The 15,695-nt window shown below is 39.0% G+C and overlaps 1 protein-coding gene across 3 annotated transcripts in view; it reads right to left on the reverse strand.

Annotated features, from left to right (window-relative positions):
- PRSS12 (serine protease 12) overlaps positions 1-15,695 on the reverse strand; it is a 71,217-nt gene that overhangs the window by 54,232 nt on the left and 1,290 nt on the right. For all 3 annotated transcript variants that reach the window (XM_027599335.2, XM_027599336.2, XM_027599338.2), the window contains exon 2: positions 1,755-1,893. In XM_027599335.2, coding sequence (XP_027455136.1) covers positions 1,755-1,893 — 139 coding nt within the window. The remainder of the gene's footprint in view (positions 1-1,754; positions 1,894-15,695) is intronic.

Below are 15,695 nucleotides of genomic sequence, written 5' to 3' on the forward strand. Positions count from 1 at the left end.
TCTGATTAACATGGTAATCTCTAGAATTGTCTCCATACAACAGCTTCCACCATCAACCAAACAGTAAACATTTGGGATATATCTAAAATATGAACATGTCTTAATAGCAATAATTCTGAGCTGCTCTGATCTAATTATATAATACTTTTTTTTAATGGACTACTAAAAAATAAAAATAAATAAAAACGAGGGGTGCCTGGCTGGCTCAGTCAGAGGGCACGGGACTCTTGATCTCTGGGTCGGGAATTTGAGCCCCACGTTTCATTGGGTGTAGAGATTACTTAAAAAAAAAAAGTATCAACTAAGAGATGATATAAGTAATCAGATCAGTTTATCAGCAGTTTCTGTTTGCAGGATCATAGTTTATATTCTTTCATCAACCAAAAGACTAGCAGTTCACACCTCCACTATAGTGTTTTGGTTTTTTATGTCAGAGTCTCATAGGAAATCGTATTCTTCCCTGATTTTCAGGGGTAATAAAAGCATATATAAATGCGTATTTTAAGGAAGACACTGCCACCAGTCTACAAATTTGTTACACATTAAGACCCTCAAAAGAAAAAGCATCAAGTCGACACTCTCTGTGTCCTGTCCACCTGCCAATGACTCTTTGCCAGACAAAATATTCATTGATCAAATCAGTAATTAACATTCCCAAACACCATAACACTTTGTAGGCTGTATAGCCTTATTCCTTCTTTCATCCAGACTTACACCAACACTCACTTTTAAAAATTAGTTAATTCATTAAATACATTAAGCCTATTTGCTGCTCTAACAGCATCAAAAGTCTGAACAAAACTTAAGCCTTCAGAAGGGCTTGTCTTTATTAAATACTTATTAACAAGTATTCCTAACAAGAAGACAGGAGGAAGCAGACAAATTAAAGTTCTTACTGATCTGACTGCAGTTGACCAACCTTTTCGTTTCTATCATCCTATTAGATATTACCACTCACTGATTATTAATCCAAAATATTTGTAAACTGCAAAACTTTTTCAGTCTTTTGGAACTGCCTGTTCATAACGAGATAGTTTCCATGCTTTCTAAAGATCTCTAGTGAGAGAGGCCAAGAAAAACATCTGGCAAGTGCACTTACAAAAATAAAATAAATAAACGAGACAAAAACAGAACAATAAGAACAACCACAAAAGCAAAATCTTTTGTTCCAAAATGGAGCCTTCCGCTCCCGGGGAAGCCCCCTGGCACTTGGCATAAAGGCGCCGGGCCTGGTGGCAAGTAGTGAGTACCAACTGTGTACAGAGAGTGCTCAGAGCTGCAGGGAAGCCGCGGGCCGCGCCGGGCCTGCTAGCCGGGCCTCCTGAGCACGGAAGCGCCAGGCCTGGACACCACGCCTTTCCCCTCTCGGGATGAGAGCGGGGATGAACGTCGCCTCCTTCCCGCACAAAAAGGTGGAAGTTGTGGAGGGCTACAAGTAGCCGCTGAGATGCAAATGACGCTACTGAGAAATGACAATCCTCGGAATCCCGTTCCGGCTTCCTAGGACTAAAGGATTTTTTAAAGACAAAGACCAAAGGACGCTTTTAACATCAGACCACTGGGCATTTGCTTATTTCCTGGTCAGCATTCCTTCCCCGTGGGGCCCTTTCTTTATAACTCTTGTGAAAAGTGAGAATGAGGGAGGTGAGACAAGAGGAAGGAAGATGCGCGACATCTTTCCATTGCAGTGACGGGTGCCCGCCATTACTCTCCGGTATCAGCAGCCTGGTTTGGGCAAGGATGGGCGAACTCACCCCAGCTGCAGCTGGTGACAAATGACTGAGGCGTCCGAATCATCCCAGTGGCTGCCACACACTGTGCCCCAAGCTCCATTTGCGTATATTTCCACGGCGCCTTCAAACTCATGTTTGCCACCTCGAAGCCGCACTGACCCTGAAGTAGAAAAGAATCCCAAAACCCTTTAATAGAAATTACCATTTGAACATACTGAGCCTGTCCTCAGTTGACATGATTTTTCCACATAAGCAGTGAGAGATCCAGCCAGAATGATTTGACCTCCATGTTGACAGCATGTGCTTCTTTGTTTAAATGAGGATTTTGCAGATTTGATTTGATTTGATTTGATTTGATTTGATTTGATTTGATTTGATTTGATTTGATTTTGGTCATTAACATCACGGTGTCCACACTAATTGTGCTTTCTTTTTTAGTTAAGCAAACAGCAAGTCCGATTATATTTTATTTTATTTTTTTAATTTTATTTTATTATGTTATGTTACTCACCATACATTACATCATTAGTTTTTGATGTAGTGTTCCATGATTCATTGTTCATGTATAACACCCAGTGCTCCATGCAGTACGTGCCCTCTTTAATACCCATCACCAGGGTAACCCACCCCCTGACCCCCCTCCACTCTAGAACCCTCAGTTTGTTTCTCAGAGTCCATAGTCTCTCATGGTTTGTCTCCCCCTCTGATTGCCCCCCTTCATTTTTCCCTTCCTGCTATCTTTTTTTTTTTTTTAACATATATAATGTATTATTTGTTTCAGAGGTACGGGTCTGTGATTCAGCAGTCTTACACAATTCACAGCGCTCACCATAGCACATACCCTCCCCAATGTCTATCACCCAGCCACCCCATCCCTCCCACCCCCACCACTCCAGCAACTCTGTTTCCTGAGATTAAGAATTCCTCATATCAGTGAGATCATATGATACATGTCTTTCTTTGATTGACTTATTTCGCTTAGCATAATACCCTCCAGTTCCATCCACGTCGTTGTAAGTGGCAAGATTTCGTTTTTGTTTTTTTTTTTTTGATGGCTTCATAATATCCCATTGTATATATATATATACCACCTCTTCTTTATCCATTCATCTGTTGATGGACATCTTGGCTCTTTCCATAGTTTGGCTACTGTGGACATTGCTGCTATAAACATCAGGGTGCGTGTACCCCTTCGGATCCCTACATTTGTATCTTTGGGGTAAATACCCACTGGTGCAATTGCTGGGTCGTGCGGTAGCTCTATTTTCAACTTTTTGAGGAACCTCCATACTGTTTTCCACAGTGGCTGCACCAGCTTGCATTCCCACCAACAGTGTAGGAGGGTTCCCCTTTCTCCACATCCTCGCCAACATCTGTTGTTTCCTGACTTGTTATGTGGAAAATCCAAAAGGCTCCACCCCAAAACTGCTAGAACTCATACAGGAATTCAGTAAAGTGGCAGGATATAAAATCAATGCACAGAAATCAGTGGCATTTCTATACACCAACAACAAGACAGAAGAAAGAGAAATTAAGGAGTTGATCCCATTTACAATTGCACCCAAAACCATAAGATACCTAGGAATAAATCTGACCAAAGAGGCAAAGAATCTGTACTCAGAAAACTATAAAATACTCATGAAAGAAATTGAGGAAGACACAAAGAAATGGAGAAACATTCCATGCTCATGGATTGGAAGAACAAATATTGTGAAGATGTCAATGCTACCTAGAGCAATCTAGACATTTAATGCAATCCCTATCAAAATACCATCCACTTTTTTCAAAGAAATGAAACAAATAATCCTAACATTTGTATGGAACAAGAAAAGACCCCGAATAGCCAGAGGAATGTTGAAAAAGAAAAGCAAAGCTGGTGGCATCACAATTCCAGACTTCAAGCTCTATTACAAATCTGTAATCATCAATTGTATTTTAAAAGGGGAAAAGTGCAAGAGTGTGACTCATGTCTGATATTACATCTCAAATATTAGATGATATCATGCAAAATTCTTATCATGTATTTATCACCTTCCACTTCACCTGAGGTCAGAGATAAGAAGCACAGAAACAAAATTCAGTGCTCTACTTATAAATTAGCTGTTACTGACTGTGTTACATATTCCTTCCAGCTGATTTATTCACCACGAAAGAGCAAAATGCTTTTTCTCTTTTTAACCTCAAGCGGTAGTCATGAAATTCTAAAGATTGTATCTATAATTTCAAAAAGGTGTTGGTGTTGATGACATTGCCTAATGTCAATCTTGGGAAAATTCCCACCAAATAGAATTGTTTGGTTTAAATGAGTGCCCCTGGAAATTCGCTTCCCCTTACATATCATCCTCATTTAGCCACTCCAGGGTCCATGATTTGAGTCATTCTTTTCAGTCTTGAAAAGAGTCAAAATTAAAATGCAAACACCCCTGAGGGAGGGGGGGAATAACATCCCTTAAGTGCAGGCAGATTGAGGCCCTACATTTCCCTTCTTATTAGTAAGGTTTGCAGAGTGGCTACTGGGAGGCCACAAGCAGGACACTGAAGCAGAGACAAAGCAAACTCGGACAGCTGAAGAATTTCACAAAACTGTTAAAAGTCACTTATGATGGCCTTCATTTCATAGGTAAAGAAGTTAACAAAGTTAAGTTCTACCAAAAAATTCCATCAGATATTGCGTATTTCAGTTATTTCAAAGTCTGGCTTTAAAATAATTTTCCAAAATATTAGATTCACAAATTACCCATTCATTTCACTTGCACTGGCCTAGGCATCTATTATTTTCCAAGTCATCATCATTTAAAAATGTAACTATTTAGGAAACACATATTGTTTGTCTCAAGACAAACACAAAGTGTCATATAATTCAAAGAAAAGAATAATAAATGGAAGCAAAACATTATACTGCCAAATCCTGATTATTTAGGAGAGAGCATGGGCATGGATCATTCACACAGCAGATAAATCTCAAACTCATTCATACTTTCCAAACCTCTTTAATTTAGACTAAGCAAGAGGAAGCTCAGTGAAAAGTGTGAACTGCAAAACATTTTTTAAAAAAGACTTTATTTATCTCTTTTACAGAGAAAGAAAGAGCAAGAGAGAGAGCACACAAGCAGGGGGAGCAGTAGAGGGAGAGAAAGAAACAGGCTCTCCACTGAGCAGGGAGCCTGACACGGGGCTCAATCTCAGGACCCTGGGATCATGATCTGAGCCAAACGCAGACGCCCAACCAACTAAGCCACCCTGGCACCCCTGCAAAAACATTTTTAAAGAAATAAGTCTGAAGAATTTAACTGAACTTCAATGATTTTTTAACCACAAAATCTCTTCTATAGAAACCTACATAATACCATGAATATCGCAAATGCCAGCACTTTATTTCAACTCAAAAAATTAATCTGTTCACCTCAAACAAACATTACTTGAAATGATATTTAAATTAATCTAGGGGTGCCTGGGTGGCTCAGTCATTGGGCGTCTGCCCTCGGCTCGGGTCGTGATCCCAGAGTCCTGGGATTGAGCCCCACATCAGGCTCCTGCTCTGCGGGGAGCCTGCTTCTCCCTCTCCCACTCCCCCTGCTTGTGTTCCCTCACTCGCTGTGTCTCTCTCTGTCAAATAAATAAATAAAATCTTTTAAAAAAATAAATTAATCTATTATCTCTTTATTAATCCCCCTCCTCCAAATTACTCATGTCAAAGGGTTGGAAGAAAGTTCTAGTAATGAAACAAACTAAAACACTACTTATGCATGTTAAAAAATCATAATAAAATGCAAAATACTGCCTAGATCACCAAAAAACTATCAAGAAGAAATGATGCATGCATATCATCTAAATGATTAAGGCATTTGGAGATAAGGCATAGAAAACTCTGCATAAAGTATAATTACTACCCTTGCATCATGATAATGGCAATGACAGAGCTGGAAATAGTTTCCAGGTGAATTATCAACTCCACCATCATTTCTCAGATTCTCCAAACATGCTCTGAAAGCCTGGATTCATTTAGCTGTTTCTGCTATATGGCAAGAAATGTGGAGTGCTCATCCAATTTTCCTTTAACAAATGAATACAAATATTTACAATTCTGGAAAGTCAATTTGCATATCAATGACTAATGAATTCTCTGTCAGAATCCATTCCATCACCAACATCCCCAACTCACACATCTTCCTAGTAGTGCTCCACTCTCCACACCCACCTAGTTTATGGCCTTCTCATAAGGCCATAAAAATTTCTAACATATTCTGAGAAATTATCTACTTTGGACTCAGAGTGAGTAGTTCTTAATGGGAGATAATTCTAGGTAGTGCATAATTCTTCAAATAATTATTTGAAAGAGCACTTTAAAAAATATCAGAATAACATGCTCCAAAATAATAAAAGTTTGAACACACAATTTACACTGCATTTAAGACACGTAGCAGTTTTTATTTGTTTTTGGTTTTACTTTGCTCTTGCTTCATTTATTTTCTTAGAACGGTCAAGATGGTCAAAATCTTAAAAACTGTAACTCATTTCCCTCAGTTTATGGATGAGGAAGATTTGGACCAAATCAACTGCCATGACCACCTATTTCCTAGTTTCCCACCCTTCCCACTGTTCCTCTGTCTCTAAGTTATCTCCCAGATTCCTGTCCCTGCTACTGTCCCACTTCTGAACCCGAGCAAAGACCCTGCGATGTCTTTGCATTTTATGTCTTTTTCGTGTCTATGCATTTATATTCTTTGCATAATGCACCTTATGCATTATGTCACGTGGCTTTTACCATTCTATGTGAAATATTCTATTTGAAATACTGCAACTAATCTACCTAACATTTTATGGGAATAAATAGCCAGGCAGAAGGGTCAGACAGCCTGAAGAGGTTTTACACCCTGCAAACAGGAGAGAAGGGACAACTCTCCTGTGATCTACATTGGAGGCTGACCTTCCAGTGGAGGAGTCCCATGGGCTGTACAAATTTGTAGGAGCACTATACATTTGCACAAATTTACAGGTACACAATTACAAAGTGAAGGGAGGGAAATACCCTTAGCTCAATTTTTAAAAAAGAATAGGATGAAACAATGAAGCACTCCACAAAAGGTCAAAGCCTGGTAAACTCATTTATATTGCTAAAGTAATAGTAAAGCTCTTTTATTAACAAAAATTGATCCCTCGGGGCACCTGGGTGGCTCAGTCGTTAAGCGACTGCCTTCAGCTCAGGTCATGATCCCAGGGTCCTGGGATCCAGCCCCGCAGCGGGCTCCCTGCTCTGTGGGAAGCCTGCTTCTCCCTCTCCCACTCCCCCTGCTTGTGTTCCCTCTCTCGCTGCATCTCTCTCTGTCAAATAAATAAATAAAATCTTAAAAAAAAAAAATTTGATCCCTCTTCCTTCCCTCACACTCTCCTACTCCAGCCACGCACTTTGCAATGTTCCTCACAGTCTCAGCTAATGTCTCTGGACTGCACGGGCTGCACTGTCTTGAAGTCTCTCAAGTGCCAATCTGATGGAAACTATTCTATTCTAAATGTTTCTATTTTTAAAATGTGTTAATAATTATAATTTAAAATTTGAAGTCTCAAATAGAGGTTTTAGGTCAACTAAAACAGGCATTAAATAATTATAAAACAAAACTTTCCAGGAGAAAGTCTGGAACTGTAAAAGCTATATGTGATATCATGTCACGGAGAGGACTCTCCAGAGTTCTTGAAATAGATTGTCACCCCCCACCCCGACCACCAAAAAAAGTCAACTGTCTGTTGGTATTACAATTACCTCAAGGCAAAAATATGTCAATGTGCAACAATGCTCAGAATTCTACTATCTTAATTCCCCGCCAAAACTGTTGAACTTGTCACTTTAGTTTACTATTATTTTTCTGCTTTGTAGTCATACCTCTAGTTTTATAAAAGAAGGGGAACATAAAAGATGCATGTTACTCAAATTTGTTTTATGGGCAATTTTGCTAAAAAACAGGAATTCCCCGGGTGCCTGGTTGGCTCCGTCAGCACAGCATGTGACTCTTGATCTCAGTTCAAACTCTCAGGAGTTTGAACCCCATGTGTGGTGGACAGGTTACTTAAAATAAAAAAAAAATAAAAATAAAAAAACCCAAGAATTCCCAAGATGGAAAGACATTAAAAAAGGATTCTCTTTAACCATTTTATCAGTCTCAGTGGAGACAAGGAAATCTTCCAGAAAACTGCTAACTAGATTAAAATTCCCTAAATAAGTCTCATTGGTTTGTCAGTTTGTAAGGCTATTACGATGTGATGAATTCTATTCCTCCCCCACCAAAATGCTGAAGTGCTAACCCCCACTACCTATGCACATGACCTTATTTGGAAACAAGGTCTTTGCAGATGACCAAGTTAACATGAAGTCCTTAGGGTGGGCTCTAATCCAGTATGACTATGTTCTTATAAAAAGGAGAAATTTAGACACAGAGGCCCACACAGAGGGAGAACACTATCTGAAGATTGGGGTTACGTCCCACAAGCCATGGAACTATCAGAAGCTAAGAGATCCCATGAATAGATCCTTCCCTGATGTCTTCAGAGGAAGGGCTGCCCTGCTGACACCTTGACCTTGGACTTTCAGCCTCCAGAATCGTGAACCTGTATGTTTCTGTTGTTTAAGCCACTCAGTTGCGGTACTCGTTCCAGCAGCCCTAGCAAACTAATAGAGCCATGATAGTATTACCCTTCCTTGGACAGCTAGCAAAACCGTCCTTTTCATACTCCATTCTTCAAGGAGACTAAAAGAAATACTAGGAAGGGAATCAGGTGAGTCAGCTATCTTTGTTCTGTGAATCCAGCTCATTCCAAAATAAACCAAATGAAAAGGTATGGCTATTTCATTAACTAGCATGTACTTACAGAATAGCAGTCATTTGTTTGAAAGAAAAACCAGCAAAAAGGGAAGTAGTGTTTTCTGAATAGAATTAAAAACATATTTTTTTAAATCTTTTAAAATCACAATTCGATAAATGAGTAAAATAAAATTACTGTTATCATACAAATCCTTTCTCATCTATTACTGATCTTCACAGAAGCACAAAATAATTAATTTTAGTCATTGCTATTGTTTTGGTGGAACCAGAAAGAATGAATGCTGGTGACATCAAGCTATTGCTCAGATCTCGGACAAAAAGTATACTTAAAGCTGAAAGGGATAGAGAAATTTCAATGTATGAACTATTCCAAAGGAAAAAGCCCATAACATGTTGGACAATTTAGTACACATATTTCACAAATGAATTAAACATCATCCTATGTCTTAAACCAAATGCAGCACTGGGAAAATACACTAAATGATCGTGTCCTATCTTAATTATAAAATACAGAAAAAATTCACATTGCCTGAAAACAACTGAATTGGGAGGTTGTTAGTTGAATTTTTCAAGTACAGTACAGGAGGCTAGTTTAATTTTGATGTTTTTCTATGATTATATTTACCCATAACCAAAACCGGCTTTAGCATTGTGAAACAGATTTTATTCAAATCATGCCATGTCAAAATGAAATCAGATCATCTTTTAACATATGAAACATTCCCTCGGATTGAGTTCCAACTGAACTATATCTGCCTCCATTAGTTCACATCCATAATTCATATTAGTTGTTCATTTATTATTCATGTAGATACCTTCAGTGCTGAGAAAAAAAAAATCTCAACTGGTATAAGTCAAAATGGGAAAGTATCTAAACAATGAGAGAGTATCTTTTTTTTTTTAAGACTTTATTTATTTATTTGACAGAATGAGAGAGCACAAGCAGGGGGAGCAGGAAAAGGAGGGGGAGAAGCAGGCTCCCCGATGAGCAGGGAGCAAGATGCGGGGCTTGATCCCAGGACCCTGGGATCATGACCTGAGCCGAAGGCAGACACTTAACCATCTGAGCCACCCAGGCGCCCCTGAGAAAGTATACTTAAAAGCAATTCTACCCATTTACATTGAGATTATTAGAAATTTATAAATTTTATTAATTACTACTTCATTTAAAACATTATATAGTATTATGCAAAAGAAGCTTCTCTCCATAGTGTAATGATGGAATACTAAGAACACAGGCATATAACCCTAGCAGAAAACTTCACCAATTGTGTGTCTCTGAACTATTCACACATAAGCAAATGGTATGGGTATTAACATTTCATTGTTCAGCTCTGAGTGATGAAATTAAACTACTCCTGATAGTAACCCTCTTATCTGTCTCCTAGAGTAGGGATCACAGGAAAGGTAATGAAAATGCTTAGTATTCTTCTGACATCTCAGAGAGCGGGTGTCCTCAACCAGAGGACACAGGTGATTTCTTATTCATCTTTGTAATTGCTGCTCCTAGTGTGAACTCAGAAAATGTTTAATGAAATCTATCCTTGCCTTGTTATAAGAACCAGGATTTTCCATCCTTTGTGTCCCTCTGGTGATCTTAATAAAAACTATTGAGGTTGTGTCTTGTAGTGGGGGAAAAATCTCATTATTTTAGTGCTTTGCATACAATAAAATTTTTATTAATATTGTTGGGCTGACTTGCAGGAAGAAAGGGGAGTGGGGAGAGGGGAGACTGCCCTGGAAAAGTAAGATGCGAAAGAGGCAAAAATAAACATTTCCTGAACAGGGTGCCAACCACCCGGAAGGCAATCTCAATCAATTGTTCGCATAGCGCACAACTGAATGCCTGTTTAAGATGCAGACTCAAGGAAGAGATTTCAGAGGACTGCCTGCTTTATGAGTTAATTCAGGGATGGGGGAAGCTTCAAAATTAGAATTAAGGTGTTTACCTCACAACTGAGCTAACTTCCATATTCTTAACAATTACGGAATTATTTACTTCAGACATAAATTTGCCAGACCTGCAAATGCATCCTAAGAAAACATGCTTTTTCAATCAAATCAGGGGCTAAATGTGATTCATCTACATTCAGCCGAAAAATAAATGTAGCATTTCACAGAACAATTTTTTTAAGTTACTTACTACTATTTTTTTAAAGAATTTTTTTATTTTTATTTATTTGACAGAGAGCACAACTAGGCAGAGGGAGAGGGAGAGGCAGGCTCTCGCTGACAGGGAGTCGGATGCGGGGCTCAATCCCAGGACCCTGGGATCATGACCTGAGCCGAAGGCAGCCACTCAACCAACTGAGCCACCCAGGCGCCCCTACTTGCTACTATTTTTCATCACGTTAAGTTTCCCAAATGCAAGGATAAACTCCAACCATACGTCTTAGCAGACCCTGCTGGTTCTTCTCAACAACAACCTCACTTCCTCCTGCAGGAGAGTCCCTAGTTGTTCCAAGATTAATCCTGATTAAACTACCCAATTGTGTTAATTGACTTTTCCTTTCCAGAGAGTGCCAGAGGAACATGTGATCCAGTCTTGGCCAATGAAATGCAGGAGGAAGTGGTGGGGGGTGAAATTCTAGGAAGGTTTCCTTGCTTTCTATGTGACCTACATGAGGAGGGGCCCTTTCTTTCTTCTGCAGGCTATCCTATCTCAGTGGGAAGCCCGGAATAAGCCACACTTAGAGAACAGAGGAGCCAAAAGAATAGCAGAGAAACATTTGTACCATGTTGGAGCCCAACTTCTTGTAGTATGAACAACAAATCTCCTTATTGCTTCAGTTGTTTTGAATTGGGTTTTCTAGTCTTTGCCATCAAAACCACCTTAACTAATCCAAGCCACACTCATACCCAAGTAAGTAATTACAATTTTTTTCCTCTTCCAAAGGCATCTTTATTTTCACAATCATCATGTATATAAACTTGGTATCTATCTTTTCCTTTTAACATTATCATAAGCATTTTTCCATTTTTTATATATAATCTTTACTATTGTCACTTTAGTAGCTCTGTAGTATCCATCAAATGAAGGGAACCTCTGCGTAGTATCTTATTGCTGTATATTTAGGTTTGCCTCCACAATTATGAACCAAATCACTTTTTTTTTCTTTTTAAAGATTTTATTTATTTATTTGAGAAAGAGAAAGCAGGAGCAGGGGGAGGGTCCGAGGGAGGGGGAGAAGCAGACTCCCTGCTGAGCGAGGAGCAGGACAGGAGGTAGAGCTCAAAGTGGGGCTCCAACCCCAGGACCTTGAGATCATGACCTGAGCTGAAGGCAGACATTTAATTCAGTGAGCCACCCAGACACCTATGAACCAAATCACTTTTACAAAGATTACCTTAAAACACACACACACACACACTCAAAGACAATGGCCACATATCTATTTACACTCACAGATAATCACTCACAAAAGGCAACAGTATCTAGGGGCACCTGGGTGGCTCAGTCAGTTAAACATTGGACTCTTGCTTGACTTTGGCTCAGGTCGTGATGTTAGGGTCATGAGATCGAGCCCTGTATCTGGCTCCTAGCTCACATGCTTGAGATTCTCTCTCCTCTCTCCCTCTGCCCCTCCCACTCATCCTCTCTCTCTCTCTCTCTCAAATAAATAAATAAAACGTTTTTAAAAAGGCAACAGTAACTAGATATCTTATTTTCTTCTTAAAAACAAGTCTTCAGACTAGTAAAGAGTCAGACAATGCCTCAAATCAAAGTATTTTATATCTGCCTTATCCTAAAGAGCAGATTGAGCTCAAAATTTAAAATCCAGCCAGGAAATATATCAAATCTGATATTGCTAATGTTTCTGAGAACCTGCTACACAGAATCAAGATGCAGCATTTTTTTTTTAAAGGGACAGTTTTCAGCCAACTTTTTAATTAACATTCACTTCAAACACCAGATGGACTTCAGAGTACAGCCTATAAACAATTGTCCCACAAGTCGGCTACCTCTGTTTGAATCAGGAGATTGCAGAGGGTACATGCATATGAATAGCTTAGCATGATGACATGACAAAAAGTCAGATCTAGGAATCATTCCTTCTGGTGACATCTCCATTATTAGAGCATTATCATCTCTTATTGTACCTGTTTTACCCATCAGTCATCAGTCACCTATGGCTGAGTTCCGCTCAGCTGCTTGTAATGGAGAGTAGTTAGCACAGCGTCAAGTTGTCCCATCTGCCACGCCAACCAGTGACTGCAAAGTGATTTTCCCTTCCTAGGCGGGAAGCTCTAAATTACTGCAGGGTATGCCGGGGGGCCGGGGTGGGGGGAATCATTTGTGTGTTAATTATTTCTGTAGAAACATAAAAAATAACCTAACTCACATGCAGTTAATAATCATATTCTGGTGAACTAGGTTATTATTATCCCACACCAGTCAAATGAAAAACAGTGGTGCCATTTCCTAGAATGACACAAAAAGTTAACCATAGATTGGCAGGCCTTCTTCTTGATCCTACACCTAGCAGAATTAAGTCACAGATGATGGACTCAGTCTACCTAATCACCCACCACTATACATTCTAGATGGGTTCTGATGCCCTCCCATGGTTTTCCCAAGTCTGACAAAGGGTCTTCAGCATCCACATCACCTTGGCTGCTCATCAGAAATGCACATTCCTGAGACAGAGCTAAGGATTACTTAATCAGGGCTTCTGAAGGCTAGAGCCTAGGCATCTGCGTTTTAAGAAGTTCCTAGGTGCTCATTATGAGAACAAACTCCCTGGGCTGATTTAGGGTAATTCCAATCCTCCAAACGACTATTACTAATTCACGGTTTCATACAATTAGAGCCCAGGCATCTTTCTCACTCTCAGACATTTGAGCCACTGGAGTGTCCACACCTTGCCTTAGCTTACCTGAGATCACCTCAGCGCCCCTTCAACCAGGCTTAGACCAAGTCTCTACCTTAAAGGCAACAACTTCCTCATTTCTCTCAGTGTAACTAGATACGTGACTCTGGCCTCCAGTTTATTTCTTAAAGGAGGGATCTCACTACTATAAATTTTCTTTCCTTTTGTTCTAGTTGTTTTTTATAAAGAAAAAAAAAACTCTGGATATTTCTAAATCCTAAGATACAGGAAATCATGTGCATTGGACCAAACATAATTCCTTTCCCCTTTTAAGACTAGTCCTTAAGCTACAAAAATAGGATCATCAGAGAGCACATATATTTCTCCACGTTTACATAATTAAAGAACTAGAGCAAAATGAGTTGTGACATGAAAATGTACACTACCTCCTAATGTTGTTATGAGAATTAAATGAGAAAACTAATATATAAAATGCTTAGCTCAGCATCCAACACAGAGTGAATGTTCAATGAATCCTAGCTATTATCAGGCCAGGTTATTTTGGTACATGCTCAGAGCTGGAAAAGTTCTTTGAATTAATCTGTTCAAAAACTGCTTTTCTGCAGATAAGGAAACAAAAGCTCTGGGAGTTAAGAGTCTTACCCAACACTACATAGCTACTGCCAGAGCCAAAACGGACACCAGTGTTTTCTAAAGCATAATTCCATGTACTTTTCACTACTCCATGATAGCTTTGTTTACCCTGCTCAGTGAAATGTAGGACCAAGGCCAGAAAGCCATAAGTATGCTCAGAACATGCCAGTCATTTCAAAGGAATGGATCATGCCTAATCAGAACGTGAGTAAATGAAAGGATGGGAAGTTCTGGTTATCAAGACTGGGTCTGTGGAAGTAATTAATTATTACATAGCCAGCCAATTGTTTTCCTGTTCTGGGGGGGGGCATTTTATCTCCCATCTTGGGTGGTTTCTTTTGTTTCTCTTGTGTTCAATCACTTTACCCCAGGAAATACTGCACACACAACGATTATGCAGTGTTTGGGATTCTGTCTGGTGAAAATTAGCTATGAACATAATAACATCACAAAAAGTCTGTGCTGCTGTTAGATTTAAATTTCTCTTCAACACAAGGGGGAAAATACTCTCTTCGTTTGCAATATGAAGTTAAAGGAGTGTTATGTGTCAGAAAGAGAGCAATTTATCACTATAGTGTTTTAACTTTCAATTCCATTTTTCTCAGCATATTTACATATATAGATCCTAAATATACATTTAAAAATAAGAAATATATTACAATAACAGGAAAGTGAAAAAAATTCCAATGTTTGCTGAACATGATATTTTATAACAGATAATCTCTTACAGTAAATAATGAGACAGTGCTAGAGCTCTTTGCCTGATATCACCTCAATTTTTTTTATAGCCACATTGGCATTCTGTCTGAGAAACACGAGTATAGCAATGACTTCATTCTCCAGGATGAAGGATAATTGATCTTAACCTTCCTTTAACTCTAAGCTAATGCAATTCAGATAAATAAAAATGTCTGTAGGAAAAAAATGGCATATGGCACTATGAAAGCCAACCTCCAAATTACCTCCAAAAGGTATAAAGTACAACATATCTCAGAATCCCAATTCATGAACCCCCTGCCCCATAGCTTAGATGGAGAGCTGCCAACAAGATGTTTGAAGGAAAATTCAAACTTTGAAGGACAAAAAGTTTTTCTTCCCAGCTATTAAAGAAGGGGTGTGGGGGGGGAAGAAGCCCCAGTGTTAAACAAAACCCCAACTACTCAAAGTGAAGCACTGTTCAAAGGCAGATCATTTACTTACATTAAACCTATTAATATGTTTTCATTGTACCATAAAACCAAAACATCTTACCAACTTTATCTCTTGATGTCACCAACTAATCCCAATCGCCCACAAAGAACATATACAGCTAAAAAATGGCATCCTTGAAAACTGCATTTGACTATATCAAGTTGCTTCTTCCCTAAGATAGTTACTATTTCTTTTTCCTTTCTTTTCTCTTCACTCACTGATAATATTTACCAAATTGTGCCCCAGAAGGTGAACATCCTTTTGACAAGTTGTATTCTGACCAGGAAATTTTGCCATATTTTTTCAAACATAGGTCAGTGGTGAGACTGAAGGCAAAAAAAATGTATCACATTCTTCCAAATCGCGGTCTATGGGGAGGGGGTAAGGTTATTATTGGTTGTCATATTAGATTTAATATTCTCTTCCCATAACGTAATTAGAAACTTTATCTCCTCCTTTACTTTGCCTCTTTCGTGTAATATGGTAACGCC

This window comes from Zalophus californianus, chromosome 2, assembly GCF_009762305.2.
Source record: "Zalophus californianus isolate mZalCal1 chromosome 2, mZalCal1.pri.v2, whole genome shotgun sequence".
In the NCBI taxonomy this organism is placed as follows: domain Eukaryota; kingdom Metazoa; phylum Chordata; class Mammalia; order Carnivora; family Otariidae; genus Zalophus; species Zalophus californianus.